Raw genomic sequence first — 18,672 nt, forward strand, 5'->3', positions numbered from 1 at the left:
ATGGAACAGATGATGTCAGGTATATTACTGAGAGAAGCGTAATTTAAATTTTCTCACAATATTACTAAACTTATTGTTTATTTTGTGTGTTTCTGGTAAACAAGAAACAATAATTCAATAGTAATGGTAAGTAAACAATAAGGGGGTAAGCTGTCTTGTCTTCTGTAAAAGCCCCTGTCTTATAGGCAGAAGTATTATATAAATGGGTTAATTACATTTGATTTATATACCCTATCACCCTCTGTAACTTCCCACTAGCTATGAGATAGCATGTTCAGAGCATGTGTTAAGGTGTGCCCACGGGAAGTCGCGTCACTTAGTGCTGAGCTAAGGCACTAAGTAGCCGGCTCTCCGGCCACCTAATGCGGGCAGTAGAGAAGACGTTATTGAGAGCCATCGTGGATGGTTCCGTCTACCCTCGAGGGAGGACGTTGGACATATTTCCGTTCTCCCTCGATGGGTCCCTACTCATTATCACTCACCGCTCATCGACAGGACTTACTTAGCAGAGCTCTTTAACAGAGCCTCCGTCCTCATCTTAACACTCATAGCTACAGTGATTAAGTTACGGTGATATACACTTGGAACTATATCCTAGATAGTTCCTCAATAAATAGATAAAAGACAATTGGGTTTCGCTACTACAACCCTATATAATATACGTGTTCCAGCCTCATCAACCCAGACGGAATCAACTGTTAAAAGGCTAGAACAGTGTTGTAGTGTATATTTTTTTTTGCCTTGACACATATTCTTCACTATGTGTCACCATCCACTAAACATATTCTTCACTATGTATCACCACCCACTAAACATATTCTAAACATATTCTTCACTATGTATCACCATCCACTAAACATATTCTTCACTATGTGTCACCATTAATTAACCTGTGTCGTGGTGTTCCTCAGGTGCGGTGGTCATGGCGCCGTCGTCACTACAGTCGCCGCACTCCTCGCTGCACCCGCCGCCACAACAACAACATCAACAACATCAACAGCATCAGTCAGGTCGGCGAGCAGGGAGGAGCAGCGGCAGCAACACCAGCGGTAGCAGTGGAGGTGGCGGCGGAGGCAGCAGCGGCGGCCACCACACCCACAGCGGTAGCAGCACCATGAAGGGCGGCAGCACACAGCTAGGGATGACCTTGAGTGGCAGCAGCAGCAGCCCTGTAGAGCCCATCAAGCCCCTGCTGGACCTCAGTTCAGGGTCGACCGGAGGGTCGCCCCTTACCATGCCTCTACACCCAGTGTTTGACGAGGCGGCCCCACGTAACGTGTCCAGCCTTACCAGTAATGCTGCCTACCTGCACTGTCTGGTGCACAACTTGGGCAACAAGAGTGTGAGTTTGGTTCTGTTGTTGGTGTACCTGTTAGCTTTTAGAATCCATTCCTAGACTATAATTGCCTACTGTTTGTTTACTGACTTTTCAGCACCTCCCGATAATACTAACAACATTATCACCTCCCTCTCCTCTCCTACGGACCATCTCCTGTCGTTTAAGCAAATTGATTCATTCACTGGATAAATGGGTTACTCGTGCTCACCTTTTGAATGATATATCTCTGACCCTTGAGAAATAAACCTCTAAATATCTCTCAGGGGAGACGTAAAACACGGGAGTTCTCTTGATGTTCACTTCACTGTTCATCATTTAATTGTAATAAATCTTATGAGTCACTATTATAAGTCAAGTTTAATGGTAAACTCATAAACTTGGTTATAATAAAGGTTTATGTACCAACAAATGATATTGAAGATGAAGACTTAGAAGAATTTCGTGAAGATTTATAGAAAGCAAAAGACACTGTGATGTTTAATGAATGTCTGATTATAATGGGTAATTTTAACGCAAAAGTTAGGAAGCGAAAGAATCACCAGAAGTAGAACCACATGGGTTGGGTAATAGAAATGAAAGAAAAGAAATATTAATTGACTTTTGTAAGGAAAATAAGGTGATAATAATTTATTGCAAATACTGTCCATTGTTTAAACAACATCCTAGGCATCTCTGTACATGGATCTCACCCCAGGACAATGTAAATAACTTCGTTTGGATTCAAATGCAATAGATTACATTTTAATTAAAAAAAAAATATTCAGAAATTCAATAACCCGATTCAAGACCTATCCAAGGGCAGATTGTTGGTCAGATCACATCCCAGTAATGAATTTAGTGAGACTAAAACCTCAAAAAACTTTAAAAGAAAAGCAATGGATGAATCAAATGGGATTTAAGGAAGCTCAAAACAGGGGCAGGGGATGGACTATGAATGTGAAACCGAAATTAGATTTTCAGTATTGCTAGAGGGTGACTTTGTTGAACAAGAACCAGGACAACAATTTAGTAATTACAAAGAAGTAAAGTTAGAGTCTGGGGAAGAGGTTATAGGACATAGGAGGAACGAGGCTAAAAGTGAGTGGATGACAAATTAAGTTTTAAAGAAAATAGATATATTCTCTAAGTAGATTGAAATATTATAGTAAGACATCCATATTAGCCATCAATATAAAATACGTCATTCTCACCTCCGTAAATGTGTAGTGCAAACGGTGATTACGTAAGTCTATAAACAAAATATTTTAATCTTTACTCACAATCCAAAGGAGCATCAGCAGCAATAGTAAAAAGAATTGGATGGACAAACGAAGAAAAGCGTAATGCTGGTGGGGTCTGCGATTTACTTTCAAGACGAACAGGCACTGGAAGGTGAAGAGAATTAGTCTATGGTTGGACAACCTCACGAACTCACCAGATAATGTCATCAACACCAGCCTGACGAAGGTGGCCACAATACAGCACGCGATGCGAATGCTACCGCTAGAGGAGGTGGCCACTGACTTCTCTCAAAGACCCAAGATTACTCCTTTCATGGAGGTGCTGCCCCCACCTCGACCTGCAACCCGAGACGCAAGTACCAACCTGACGAAGGAGTTCCCGGAATAAACGCATGGTATGGATATTATGACACTGAGAGGTGGCACTGCTGCCCCTACTGAACCGACACCGCAAATAGGTAGAGGAGGTACCCTTAATGAGGTCACGATACACGGGCACCGCCCTGACGAAAGTGCCTGTAACACAACAATGCCATACAGCATATGACACTAGCTGCGTGGATATTTGTCCTGTGACCTAACTTATCCTAACCAACACCATAAATACCTCTGGTTCTCAAGCAGGCCGAGTACCGAGTACTCAGGTACCTCTGTGACGAAAGTACTCAAACACCCAATAAACAACGTGATTACTACTATTGTGGGGAGGAGGAAATGCACTCTAGCCCAGCTGGTGAGTTTAGCTTGGTGGCAGATGCTGACCCAGACGGGTGGTGAGTTGAGGCTGCGAGGCAAATCCGCCCCACGGCATGGAGGGACTGGCAACACAGAACCCCAGGGCTTTAGGGCTTTGAGCCTGGAGGCCGTGGGGCGGCGCTGACTGAGGCTCTCAATAATTGGAGGATCGATGCCGACGATCTCAAAGCCTCCAAGAGCTTGGAGAGGACCCACGCCCGTGAAATAAGATTCATACTTTTTTTTCCCAAGTTCTCTGTGATCTTGCTGTGTGGAAAGAGTTGAATTTGCGTCGGAAGTAAAGAAACGCACCAAGCGTATCTTTCCAAAGAGAAAGAAAAATTAAAAGTATTAAATGTGAATAACAAAAAAACCTTCCCCGGCTGCAGCTGTCTTGTGCAGCGTATCAGTCAACGAGACCAAGAGGGAGAAATTAAACAGCTGTATCGAGGGATGACGACTACCGCGACCTACGGACGCTCTTGAGAACCTGAATGCATGATCGGACTCCATTGGACAGAAATTCAATGGCTCGTTGACGACACTGAACCTTCACCGGAATGATCTGGAATGAAAGCAGGAATCACAGGGTGGGAAGACGTCCAGGTCAAAGCAGGACTGGAGGGTTGTGTGGCTGCCCTGGCCGGGTTTGTTGACAATGGCTCACTGTCAGGGCGGGATTGTGAAGGTCGAGTCTCCTGGACTGAGTTACCCTTCACCGTTATATCATTATGTCTTCTTACCTCTTATTTATCTCTTCATTTCTTCTTTGTTGTTTGTGTCTGTTGTTTATTCTTCTTTATTATGTATGATCTTTTATTTCTCTCTTTCTCTCTCTCTCTTGTCTTTGTATCGCGTGGGCCGTTATTTTATCTCTTTTTCTCCTTCTTGTACGTGTGTCTATTTGCATTGTTCTTCCAGTATAATTTTTCACACACACGCGCGTTCTTAATTATTCCTCTCACGGTATACGCGCAAAGGCAAAACACAATATACACCACCACCACCTCCTCCTCCTCCTCGTTCCCTGTGATTAGTTAAGCGTCGACCAAATCCTCATAAATGGATTTATTTCCACGATTCTTTCACTAAATGTGTTCCTAAGTGCCGGGTGATATTTCCTCAGTGTCGTAATGGGATTTGGGTTCGATGAGAAGTTTCGTATTTTTCTTGAATAGAGTAATATAGATAAATATTTATAGGTGAAAGTGTAGGCGAAGAAGTATATAAGAAATTTGGTATATATATATATATATATATATATATATATATATATATATTTCATTAGCCCAATAAACACGCGGACTTCTACATACAATCAACACCTCAACCCTCCAGGATTCGAACCCACGGCCCACGAGTCCATGACTGTGACCGGGGAACGCTAACAGCTGGACCACCAGGATACTAAAAGCAGTTCTAGACTGTTATATTTCACACAAAGCCTGTTCAACGAGCTTATGGCGCCGTGAACCTTTAATGGAGACTACCCGTATCACGTAGGTGGTCAGAGTAACGTTATACCAAATCTGGCTTCGAAACACGAGGATCCATATATATGGATTTGGTAAGTCGAAGGCCATGGTTAGGTCGATGAAAGCTGTTCTCTGCACTTTTCCTGTATATGACGGGCAGCAAAGATCATGTCCGTGGTGCCACGTGATGGTCTAGAGCCACATTGAGATTCTGGGACGAAGTTTTCCACCTCAGGAAGAAGTCTGTTTAGCAGAATTCGAGCGATAATCTTGCTAGCTACGGACAGCAGCGAGATTCCGCCGTAGTTTCCACAGTCTGACTGGTCTCCCTTGTTCTTATAAATATTGACGATGGAGGCATCTTTAAGAGCTTGGGAGATTTCCTCGTTTTCCCACATATTCTCCAGGAGAGAGTGGAGACGGCTAGTAAGCAGAGGTCCTCCTGCTTTATACACCTCGGCTGGGATTCCATCAGGCCCTGAGGCTTTTGTTATTTTTCATCTGTTTGATGGCAGTAGCTACTGAGGTGGGTCAGCTCTGGATGCTGAGGGACTTGCTGGTTAGTCAGGACATCTACATCTGTTGTCCCGAAAAAGGATGGTGGATGGCGCCCTGTCATAGATTTCAGGCGCGTAAATGATCAAACAATCCCTGGTAGTGCTCTTTCCAGCACTGAAGGAGGCCTTCATCATCTTTAACTATGGAGTTACCATCGGATGAGCGGAGGGGGGCTGCTCCACGAGTGAATGTAATAGGCCCCTGTCTCATCAACAGAACGTATTGTATAAATGGGTCAATACATCTGATATTATATTCAGATTCACCACCCTGTAACTTTCCACTGTCTATGAGTAAGACATGAGATTGACACGTGAGCGGGCAACTTACCCAAGAGGGCGAGACCCATAGCTCAGCATTTCTGTAAGCACGCACTGCGATGCCCCTAAGCTTCAGTAGCTCACCTCAACTCATATCGAAAGGACGTGACCAAACGTTTATCATACATAAACGCCGTCCCTTTCTCATTCACTCCTAGACAGTGAGACTTACGGTTGATATACACTCAGGAATTATATATACAACCTTTTATAATAAAACAAAGGAACTACCGTTTGGGTTTCGTTACTTAAAACCCAAATATAAATATGTGTGAACGGACTGGTTAATTGGACAAGCAGCCGATTCATATAGGTGGCAAGCGGTGTGTACGGATTCTTCAAACTGGTAGTCGTATCATCCGTCTGTGTCTTGTGAAAAACAAGAAACCACACAGCAGTGACGCGTTACATAATCCGAGTGTTTAAAACTATATCCCGTATTGAGACGATATGTAGTGAGCGCTCCTTATCTCTGTCACATACAAATACGTGCAGAATTCGTAATATACAAATATTACAGCCTGTTGGTACATATCCAGATTGAGCCGGTTGAGATAGACTCCACTCAGCATTCCCTAGACATTACAGTGTTGCAGTGTTGAACAACAGTTTCGTAACCTGGAATTCAATTGGTATTTCACTAGCAGCTGAGCAGTATTGTTGTGTCGTCAGCGCGAATTACGAATTCCGGTGTCATCATACAGATCTCCATATATACGTGGACTGTGAAGAATTGGCACACGGCAGTTTTCGCCAGCGAACCAGCAACCACCAGTGTGATAACCAATCATAGTTTTCTGATCGCCGGAGGAGGAACTCACCTAAATCAAGTGGACTCGTCTCTCACCAAAGCAGAAGCGTCATCTCGTTGCCAAGGAAACCAGCAGCAGCGCACGCATCCTAGGAAGAGGCCCCACCCACACTCCACTCAGAACTCTTGAAGGATCACGTTTTCTATACAGACGTACTCTGTATAAATAGGTATTTAAATTACATAGTTCTACACACATGAACACGTTCGAGAGATATCTTCACACCGATAGGTTCGTCGGATAGGATTATTTCAATGATAAAGTGTCGAATGTAAGATTAATGTATTGAAATCCTATAATTTACAGTAGTTTGTAAGTGTCTGTCTACTTATTGATAGTTTAATAATTAACTACAAAACATATTCATTTGTCTTGTAAATGAGAGGCAAGTGATCTACTTACTGTTAAGTATTCATTGACCCAAGGGGGCTAATAGATAATTTCTAAGTTTCCCATGTCTAATGTAGATGAAATCGAACGCCTAGCGCAACTGTTTGGGGATAACCAACTCATCAATGATCAAGCCCAGACTGACATAGATTTTGAGTATGGAACACAGTTAAATGATTCGGTAGGAAGTAGTGAGAAAGTTATTGACGAATCATTTGACGACTTAAACCGTCGTACCCTACGGTCTGGTAATCACTATAGTACCTCACCTAAGTATACTAAAGCAGTTACCCCTGTTACAGGTGATAGTGTGTCTGTTGCTAAATCGGTAACAACATTATTAACCCAGCCTTCTGTTAAGAGTAAGAATACTAACTTGCTTAATAACACTAAAATGGCATCTTCTAACCCTCACACCAGTACTACTACCACACCTAAAGCTGATAATGTTATTAATATCATGCAGCGCGGCGATTATGTTCGAAATTTCACGGGACAAGACGATTATAGGGTCGCACATTTTATTCGTGCATGTGAAGATAGCATGCGCAATAGTCACATAACGACTGACGAAGAAAAGAAAGCATATGTACGTTCCCATATAACGCAGGGTTCCAATGCAGGCAGTCGTTTAAATGCGTTTGGTTTACAAAGCCCTGACTATGAAAAGTTCAAGGGAACGCTAATTGGGATTATTGGGGGTAGGTCACAGCTGGGCCAACTTCAGATGTCACAGATGCCTCACTCCCAGACTCCTTATGCGACACACTTAGCTCCGATCGCTCCTCCCCGCCTAACATATAAACAGAAAACATCGTTACGATGCGCACATTGTAATAAACGTGGCCACGTAATGGAAGATTGTTTTCAGCTCCGAGGTAATAGTGCAAATAAAGCCACACCCGGTGCAAAGCCATTCTCAAGGTCAAACAGAGAGGGAGCTAAAGCAGCACCTCCTCCTCCTACCCAGACAGCGCGCAAATGGTGCGCTCTTCACAAATCGACATCTCATAGTACACATGAGTGCGATATACTAATAAAGGCTAGGGGAGTGGACCTAAGTGAAACGGAGGTGTCGTATAGGCGCAAGCAGAAACGTCCCCAGGACAAGTCATCGGGGGAAGACCAGCGCACACCACAGCACGGAGAGGGATAGATAGGGTAGTTCCCACCCCTCCTCACAGCACTTCTATAGCGGCCTCATTAATAGCGGCGCTTAGAAAAGTGGAAGTGTTGTCAGTGCCGGTGAGAGTGGATAATACCAGATTGGCTCTTGATATAGACACAGGTGCTTGCGCTAATGTATTGGCCTTGACATCATATCACGAGTTACAACGTAAATTCCCTCACCGCAAATTCAAATGGAGGCCTAGTAACGCTGAGCTCGAAGGAGTTTCAGGTACTCAGCTGAGCATCAAAGGAATGGTGACGTTACCTCTCAGATTCTCAAGACGTGGTACGCCCTTCTACGCGGACTTTTATATAGTTCAGCAGTTCAATTTGCCAGCTGACGGGTTACTTGGTCTACCAACTCTTCGAAAGAACATGATAGATGTTCATCCACGTAATAATAGTGTTACGTTTAAAGGTGTTTCCTACACAGCAATGAGTCATTCTGAACCTATGCTCACCGCTAGGACGAAAGTGTTGTCTACCAATCCTATTAAGAGGAAGGCGGATCTTGCGTCAGAGATATCTCTCGACCTCAACCACACACCTTCCCAGCGTGATTACAGCAGCAAGAGTTGGAAGATAGTACCTGCAATGTTGAAGAGTACTCTCCATTACCAGAATGAGGAATTCACCAACGCAAAAATCCTGTGAGCTGAAGTGAACATTAGTTTCTGCAAATGATTCGTTCACTGCCCAGGGTGTGACAGGACGTGACTGCAGTTGTTGTGACTACTCATAAATCAACATCCTGTCAACAAAATTCTTTCGTATGGCGTGAACAACCCCCAGTTACCAGCACCCAGCACCCACCCTAGTGATGATGACACATCCGGTCTGAGAGATGGTCTCAGCATTCTGAGGTATGGTGTTGTGGATGACGTTGTGTAACAATGAGCGGCGGTTTGCTGTACTCAGGATTTTTGTGAGCATTGACCCAATCACCGGACCTTGGAATCAGCTGTGTCTACTGTGGGACACACACACACAAGTCTACGGGATTGCGGGAACAATTTCACATTATCAAGAAATTAAAGAAAGGATGTTATGTGTGTGATTTTCTAGATATCACAGCAATGTCGAAGTGCAACCAAATAAATTCCTAATTCGAGGTATTGTTGCGAATTGCCAACAGACTCGACTGGCCAGGATAGATCAAATAGCACCACATGTCTAGGTGATCGATCATCCACAGGGCAAGACACGCCTGTTAGAGCTGCTTGCCGACTACAGATAGTAGCCTTGCCAGGGGAAACGCTAGGTCAGACAGATTTAACATCCCATCATATAGCGTTAAAGGAAGGAACCAACCCTATTTACGTACCAGCTTATAGACTACCTCATAGCCAGCGCGCTGTAGTGCAAGATATGGTACAGGGTATGTTAGATGAGAATGTCATTAGACACTCAAAATCCCCCTTTAATAGCCCATTATTCCTCGTCCCGAAAAAGGATGGTGGATGGCGCCCTGTCATAGATTTCAGGCGCGTAAATGATCAAACAATCCCTGATAGGTACCCAATGCCTATCTTGAGTGACATATTGCAATCCTTAGGCAAGGATAATGCGGTATTTAGCAACTTAGATTTGCTTAGTGGGTATTGGCAAATACCACTCGATGAAAAATCACGAGAAATCACGGCATTTAGCACGCCTCTAGGCCACTTTGAGTTTCTACGAATGCCATTTGGTCTCAGAAATGCCCCACTAACATTTCAAAGAATGATCAACACCCTGTTTGCCGGACTAATTGGTAACACAGTCTGCGCTTATTTGGATGATCTAATAGTAGTCAGTAAGGACGTCGATTCCCATCTGATAAAACTGCGTGAAGTTTTGGCCAAACTTTCCACAGCAGGACTCAAAATAAAACTCTCAAAGTGCGAGTTTTTAAAATCCAGAATCCATTTCCTTGGTCATGTAGTCGACGGTGAGGGCATACACACAGTTAATGATAAAGTCAAAGCTGTATCTCAGTTCCCGCGTCCTACCTCAAATGATCATGTGCGTAGCCTTCTCGGATTATCTGGTTATAATCGTTCCTTTATCAAGGACTATGCAACATTAGCATCGCCCCGAACGAGGTTGCTCAAAAAAGATGCAGTGTTTATATAGGATGCTGAACACGAGGAAAGTTTTACGGCATTGAAGACAGCGCTAACCAATGCCCCGGTTCTAGCATTCCCAGACTACACTCAACCTTTCACTCTCTGTACTGACGCTCCCGGAATTGGAGTCGGAGCAGTGCTCATGCAAGAGGACACGCGTGGGAAGTTTAGAGTGATAGCATTTGCAAGTCGCAAACTAATCGATGCTGAAACACGTTATTCGGTGACGCATTTAGAAACGTTAGCCGTTGTGTGGGCACTTAAGAAGTTCAAAGACATTATCTTTGGCTACAAGATAACTGTTTTTACTGATCATGCGGCAGTCACCGAACTGTTCCATGGCAGAAACTTATCAGGCAGATTAGCACGCTGGTATCTGACAATTCAAGAGTTTGACCCCGAATTTAGGTATTTACCTGGGAGGGCGAATGTTGTCGCCGACGCTCTGTCAAGAAATATAGCACCAGTTATGCCTGTATCAGCATTCACTCTTTCGCAGCTGGAAGATGAGCAACGACGCGACCCATATTGGTCAGCTGTTATTTTTGCTCTCGAATCGGGCGAGGATGTTAAACTCCCCAAGTTATTTCTTCCCTTAAGTCAGTTTGAATTACGACATAACATACTCAATAGGACGAGAAAATCTCCTGAGGGTAATGTGTCTCAAATAGTCGTACCTGACACGTTGCGCAAAGCAGTAATGACATTGTTCCACGATGTCCCACAAGCAGGTCACCAAGGTCGTGATAAATGCTTAGCGGATTTACGAAAGAAGTATTTCTGGAACACTATGAAGAAAGACATAGAATTACACATAGCTAATTGTTTGGCATGTGCTCAACATAAAGGATCAACAGGATCACCTGCCCCGATTCTACAATATCCTACACCAGACCGTCCGTTTGACACAGTCGCTGTTGATGTGTTACAACTCCCAATGAGTCATCAGGGATCAGGATACGTCTTAGTGTGTGTGGATCATTTTTCCAGGTTCGTGGTCTTGGTCCCACTAAAAAGCAAAACGGCCGAAGCAGTAGCCTATGCTATAGTGATGAATCTCATATGTCCATATACTACGCCTAAAGTTCTACTCTCTGATAATGGAACAGAGTTCAAGAATGAGCTAATAGAGCATATATGTTTACAATATGGAATTAAACAAACTTTTGTGACAGCTTATCATCCACAGGCTAATGGCCTTGTTGAAAGAACCAATCGTAAAATCCTAGAAATACTGCGTCCAATTGTTAGTGGTTTTCAATACGCATGGGAGGATTGGTTACCGCAGGTTGCAGCGTCGATTAATGGGTCAGTTAATAGCTCTACGGGCAAAACACCCTACTATATTGTCTATGGTACAGATAAACGTCTGCCTTACGACATCCTTACAGAGGCGCCATACCCGGTATATAATACGGATGATTTTGCGGCAAAACAAATTCATGTCTTTACAGAAATTCATAACCAAGTACGATCACAGCTAGCGGCGTCACGCGCCGAAATGATCATCAAACAGCATAAACATGCTAAACCTATCGCACTGAACGTTGGGGACGCTGTTATGTTACAGGTACCTGAAAGGAACTCCAAACTTTCGGCGAAATTTTCTGGTCCATTCCGCATAATCTCAAAAGAAGCAGGCAACAAATTCAAAATATGGAAGCCTAATGCACAGATCGCAGATGTCGTGCACGCGGATCGTCTGAAGAAGACCCAGATAAATGTCTTACCTCAAGTTGATGATAATGTGATTGATACATCCTTACAGACTGTTCAGAAGCAAAATGTCCCAAATGACTATTGTATGAAACTACGTTCTGCGAGTAGAAGTTAACTCGTACTTTCGCGTCAGATGGAAAACGTCGACGGCCAACTACAATCAGCATTGGACATTCTTCATGGTCTCAGCACAGCTTCGATGAATTCGACAATAGTTTCATGAACGTTGTCGTTCAAGCTGTATCTCAACAGAATCGTGTTATTTCTCAAACCTTTCACGCGATTACTGCTCTAGAATCAAAGGTTAATGCAATCATAATGGAGTCTAACCAAGTTTCGAGGATTGTTACTAGGTTACAGAAAGCAATCCCGACGTTAGAATGGCTCCTTTACTTCACAGAATATTTGCATGCTGCTGAAATTTCAGTTCATAAAATTGTAACCTCTAAAAATGAACTAATAGACAGCATTGTAGATGCCGGGATAGGACGTGTGGACGCGAAGCTTGTGCCTGTGCAGACGCTTCTTGAAGCTTTAAAAATAGCCAAGTTGCAGTATCATTTAACTCCGATTTTCAATGACAATGAGGTTCAATATCATTACCCACTGTTGGAGTCAACCCTCACGCACAATGCAATTCTGATCCACATTCCTATGCGAGGGCAACATGAGTTTAATGCATGGCATTTAGAACCCTTCCCCTGGTTTGTGAACGACACACTGTATACCCTAGATAGGCCTAAAGAACTTTTCTTAGTAGATGAAGAATATTCATTGTTATCAATAGAGGATTCTGAGGTACTGTCACGGTGTAAGTCGTCTTATCTACACCTACACGTATGTCCAGCCTACATTGTTTGCATTTATTCCTGCTGCAGAGGGAATATGTGAATTGGCAGTCATACAACCAAATGTACGCACAGCGTTAGCGCAATGCAGTTATAGGCCAGTTAGTCTAAAGACTGTGTTCCACGCTCACCTTCACAATGTGCAGTATTTGTTCTTTCCAAATCTCACTACTGTAATTTTAAAATGCCAAAATGGTGTTAAGCAGCTAGTTGTGAAAGGGCATTACAAGGCTCCTGATTACTGTGAAATCACTTGTAGTACATTACGGACCTTGCCTACTCATCAGCATTTTGCGTTAAATCGAAAACTCAAGTCTGCTTTAATTCCACTTCCTATAATGAATTTCACTATCAAGGATATTCAAATAGTATCAGAGAAATTAAAAGTGTTTGCTTTCTTGAACGAGACACATTTTGCTGATTTGAATAATAACTTGCCATTTTATCTGTCACGGGAATTTGCTCTACCAAGTCTTACGATTCCCTCTATTCTGTTAATTCTGGCAATAATGTTCCTGTTCTGTTATTACCGGGCAGTATCATCCAAATTCAACATTGTTCATAACATACTAACCCGTACGACACAAAAGTCTAGGTCCCCTGTAGTAGAGAATACCCCTACAGTAATTTCCCCAGCTTAGTGTCTACATATCTGTTTATAACATGGTTAGGGTTGTCTAGGATGTACTGTACTCTGTGAGTTATTTAGGCCTCACGGAGCTCGGCTGGTAGGTGACCGAGCGATGTAATAGGCCCCTGTCTCATCAACAGAACGTATTATATAAATGGGTCAATACATCTGATATTATATTCAGATTCACCACCCTGTAACTTTCCACTGATATGAGTAAGACATGAGATTGACACGTGAGCGGGCAACTTACCCAAGAGGGCGAGACCCATAGCTCAGCATTTCTGTAAGCACGCACTGCGATGCCCCTAAGCTTCAGTAGCTCACCTCAACTCATATCGATAAGGACGTGACCAAACGTTTATCATACATAAACGCCGTCCCTTTCTCATTCACTCCTAGACAGTGAGACTTACGGTTGATATACACTCAGGAATTATATATACAACCTTTTATAATAAAACAAAGGAACTACCGTTTGGGTTTCGTTACTTAAAACCCAAATATAAATATGTGTGAACGGACTGGTTAATTGGACAAGCAGCCGATTCATGAATGGCCCATAAAATGTTTTTGTTGAATTGAAAAATTCGCGCATCCTGTGCTGATCTGCATATTTTTTTTGTTTCACATGCTTTATTTTTTGACCAGTCGTTCGTTAGATTGCGAAGTTCCCGCTGGGTCACCGCTTTCTTCTTGCGGATGGTATCAGCTTTGGTCTGAGACTGAGGGTTGTTCTGCCAGTCAGTTAAAGCAGCACGTTTATCATCGACGAGTACATTGATTACCGGGTCATTTTCATCAAACCAGCCCTGGTGTATTTTACGATCTGGCCGAGGGTCTCTCTGCAGGTTTTTGTCATGACAGTGTCGAAAATATCCCATTTAGCACAGGGAGTTGGGTTGTTTGTTATCGGATTGCTTATCAGCACATGTTCGAGTTGCTCTCTGAAAGCATGTGCTATCCGTGGATCCTCCAGACGCTTAGTGTTAAAACCTCTTTTGGAGGCTTGCTGCCTTCGCCGTTTTGGGGCGACGTGAAGTGTGAGTTTGGCTCTGAAGAACCGATGATCAATCTCGTAGTGGTCTGAGCCAAAAATGGCTCGGGGGATGAGGACTTCTCCGTAACCTCTTTCGCTGAAAATGATTTAGTAAATGAGATACCAGTGTTTGGATCGTAGGTGTTGCTATGAACCCTTGAATTTGTCGGACTGTCTAAGCAAGGTATTGGTGATAGTGAGGTTGTGTGCAGCACACTTGCTGAGGAGGAGTAGGTCACATCCATTTCTCTCTAAGGTTCCCTGCCAAATTTAAGCATCTCTACCAACTCTGGCATTGAAATCGCCAAGGAGCACAACCTTATCTTCTCTGGGGATAGAGGTTAGTACTCTGTCGAGTTCTGCATAAAAGGTCTCTGCGATGTCATGTTCTGCTTCCCGTGTTGGGGCGTATGCACTGATGAAAAAGGCATGACGTGAATGATTCAGTCGGCCTCGGAGCGTCAAGAGGCGCTGGTTGATCCCATTAGGCATTTCAGTTAGCCTGTGTAAACTGTGTTGGCGGATGGCAAAGCCAACTCCATAAATTCGGTTTCTCTCCGCAGCATGGTTACCCTTATAGAAGAAGGTATAGCCAGACCCTCGTTCTGTGAGTTGACCGTCTTCTGCGAGCCGGGATTCAGTAATGCCTGCTATGTCGATGTTATACCTAACCATCTCTTTTGCCACAAGGGCGGTTCTACTTTCAGGATGCTCATTTGTGGCAGGATCCTGTCATTCTTTGCAGCGACCATAAGAGTTGTATGTTTTTGTTTTTGATTGGATCTGTGATTTTTAGGCAGGCTATAGTTAGGACAACTTTTCTAGCCCCCTCCCCGTGTGGGGTGAGCAGAGTGGCTCCTCGAAAGGACTGCTCAGTCGCAGAGACAGGACCGGATTGCACTGCTGCCTAGATCCCAGTGCATAAACAACCATCTTATCTGTGCCGCCCATGTGCAGAGTTGTGACTAGAGACTCCTGGCAGTCATCTCTGCCTGTCTCCACAGCCACTCGTCCGTCGCCATAGGACTTTTGGGGGTATAGTGGATTTGATGATGATGTTTGATATGATGTGCTTAATGATGGCTACACGTGAGTTGATTTATGTGCTGAGGCAGAAGTGCAGGCTGCAACCACACATCTGGCTCTCCCTTTTCCTGATCCAGTGGTGCAAGTGTTGCAATGACTGGGAGAGGGAAAGTTGCAATGGACTGCCAATAGCCCAGTCTGTTGGGTTTTACCTTAGTAGCCTGTCCATCAGGCATTGCCTTCGTCCGCCGGTGTAGTCGTTGGGTTCTCCTGGTGGTCACCTCTTCCGCCTACACTGCCGTTGGGGTCTTGTTGGAGCTCTGTAAGCATGTCTGCCTGATGCGAGGCTCCACCGCAGATTTTTTGCCCAGGGTTTTCTCCCGTAGCCTTATACCTCCCAAGGTTAATTTGCAAGGCAACGGGGCAATGGCTGGTCTGCTCCAGGCCGTGTCCACGTGTCAGTGACGCTATGTGCCGTCCCTCTGGGGCCCACTGCTACTCCGAGAACCCCTGCTGGTCTAGCCTGGGCCCACGAGGCACCCAGTTACTTTGTTTTGCCCCCCCACCGCACACACACACACACACACACACACACACAGACGCACACACACGCACACAAACCCACATACACACACACACTCACACACACTTGTAATAACAATAATAATAATAATAATAATAATAATAATAATAATAATAATTAACGGTTTATTGAAAGAGCTTGGCAGCCAGAAGGCTGAAAATATACAGTTACATAATTGGGGAATGGGTTTCGAATTACAAATAATATACAAATAACATAAGTGATATAAATAAGATATATAATCACTAGATGGGGAAAAGCTCAAACTACAGGGCATTTCAACATAGTGACAGTGCAAGAAGTAGTGAATACACTGGTTTATTACAAGATATTGATAATTTTTACAATGGTTGGGACTGGGCTGTTCTTATAGCGATCAGTTCGTGCACGTATGGGCTGGATGTGGTGTCGAACAGCAATTCTCGGGCTAGGGATCTCAGGTGGTAGTAGGAGCCGGTGTCGCGGATGGTGCAGAAGCTTCTTACCAAATTTGCAGATGAGGTCGTGGTGATGGTCAGTAAGAGTCGAAAGGGTCAGTGTGTTGAGCGCTTCTTGATATATGGAGTAGGAAGGGGAGAGAATAATCTTGCATGCCCTCTTTTGCACTTTTTCTAGGTGCTTACGTTGTGTGGCATTTAGGGGGGAAGACCAGGTAGGGGAGGCATAGGTGAGCTTGGGAAGTATGAATGTTGAGTAAACACTGAGGAGCTCGGGTGCAGGAACTCCGAGGGACTTGAGTAGGCGGAGGAGGTGGAAACGGAAACTGGAGGATTTGACAACTTCACTGATGTGTGGTTTCTAATTTAGTTTGTTGTCTAAGGGTACGCCGAGGAGCTTTGTGGAATCTACAACCTGGAGTGTGTTCGGACCTAAATTAATGGAAGGGGGTGGGACAATGTCGGAGGAGAGGTTGATGTGCATAACCATGGTCTTGGTATGGTTGATGGTGACGTGGTTTTTGGTGGCCCAGTTTTGGAGACTGTTCAACAAATCCTGAAGGGCGGTATAGTCGGGAGTAGAATTGTTGACGCTGATCCCAATGGTGGAGTCGTCGACATATTTCCAGCGAGCGTGGGTTTGTAATCAACCAGTGTGTTCACTCGCAACCAGTCTTCCCTTGTTGCACTATCACTATGTTGAAATGCCCTGTAGCATGACCTTCTCCCCACCTAGTAATTATATATCATATTTGTATGACTTATGTCAATCAAATGAAGCAATTTTTCAATTATGTAACTGTATATTTTCATCCTTCTGGCTGCCATGCTTCTCAATATACCGTTAATTGTTATTATTATTATTATTATTATTATTATTATTATCATCATTATCGTCATTATTATTATTATTATTACACACACACACACACACGCGCGCGCGCGCCCGCGGACAAAGGCAGAAATATACATACATACGAACATACATAAGAATGGAAGAAACTGCAGCGAGCCTATTGGCCCATACTGGGCAGTCCTGTTTACACCCAACCCCTATCGATCATATATCCATCCAACCTATGTTTGAAGCCATCCAGCGTATTCGAGTTAATGATGATGTTTGGTACTTGTTCCACTCATCCACTACTCTATTTCCAAACCAATGTTTACCTATCTCAGCGCCTAAATCTGAAGTGATCTAATTTAAAACCATTGTTACGAGTTCGCTCCTGGTTGGATAGTTTGAGCACCTTAGTTATATCACATTTGTTTAGCCCTGACTTCCATTTATACACCTCGATCATATCGCCCCCTCACTCTACGTCTCTCGAGGGAGTGCAGAGTAAGATGGTTTAACCTGTCTCTGTACTCAAGGTTCCTAATGCCCGGGATTAGTCTTTTAATTCTTCTCTGAATTCTTTCCAAGGATTCTATATCCATTCTGTAGTACAGTGATCAGAACTGAACTGCTTAATCCAAGTAAGGTCTTACAAGCGCAAGATATAGTTTTAGGATGACCTCGCTAGTCTTGCAACTAACACTACATACATACATACATACATACATACATACATACATACATACAGGCATACATACATCTAAGATGTGTATAGCGAAGCAAAAAAAAATGGATCAGTGCACACAGGTCTTGTCTCCGATATGGAATCTCCACAGCTACAGCCGACCATAAAGTCAGAGGCGCGGCGTCGTAAAAACCACACATCGACTTCCTTTCCGCCTCCACCCAGCGTCTTCTTCCCGTGTGTCGGCGTCTTGTGTGTCCAGGAACCCGCCATATTTCTCCTGAGATTGGCCGGGAGGTGACCACATTGAGCAGAAGGCGGGCTCTTATTGGTCCTACTCTTATGACGTCACTGTTTTGTCTGGGGGTGGGGGGTTATTGGTTAATATCGATTCGCCTTTTGACATCACTCTTTTAACCGAGTCTATTGGTTGGGTTTCTATTGCCTTGTAAAATCTAAGAGTCTATAGGTTGTTTCTTTTGGTTTGTGACGTCATTGTTGTATCTAAAAGTCTATTGGTTGCGCTATTTTGCCCTGGAATGACAGTGTTGTATCCGTGTGTTTATTGGTTACTTACTCTTGCATTGTGATACCAGTGTTATATCCGGAGCGTCTATTGGCTAGTTTCCTTTGCCGTGTAACGTCACTGTTGCATCCCGGCGTATATAATTATTTCCTCTTGCTATCTTATGACGTCACTAGGCTCTCGTCCATTCACTGGACGGATTAGTATTGCTTC

At 43.8% G+C, this 18,672-nt stretch overlaps 1 protein-coding gene across 1 annotated transcript in view; it reads left to right on the forward strand.

The window, feature by feature from the left end:
* Positions 1-18,672, forward strand: part of LOC121880321 — a gene marked incomplete in the record, with an annotated part of 159,381 nt that overhangs the window by 20,415 nt on the left and 120,294 nt on the right. Inside the window, 1 exon segment of the mRNA XM_042387478.1 lies at positions 912-1,342. Coding sequence (XP_042243412.1) covers positions 912-1,342 — 431 coding nt within the window.

This window comes from Homarus americanus, unplaced genomic scaffold (assembly GCF_018991925.1).
Source record: "Homarus americanus isolate GMGI-L3 unplaced genomic scaffold, GMGI_Hamer_2.0 scaffold20930, whole genome shotgun sequence".
NCBI classification, from domain to species: domain Eukaryota; kingdom Metazoa; phylum Arthropoda; class Malacostraca; order Decapoda; family Nephropidae; genus Homarus; species Homarus americanus.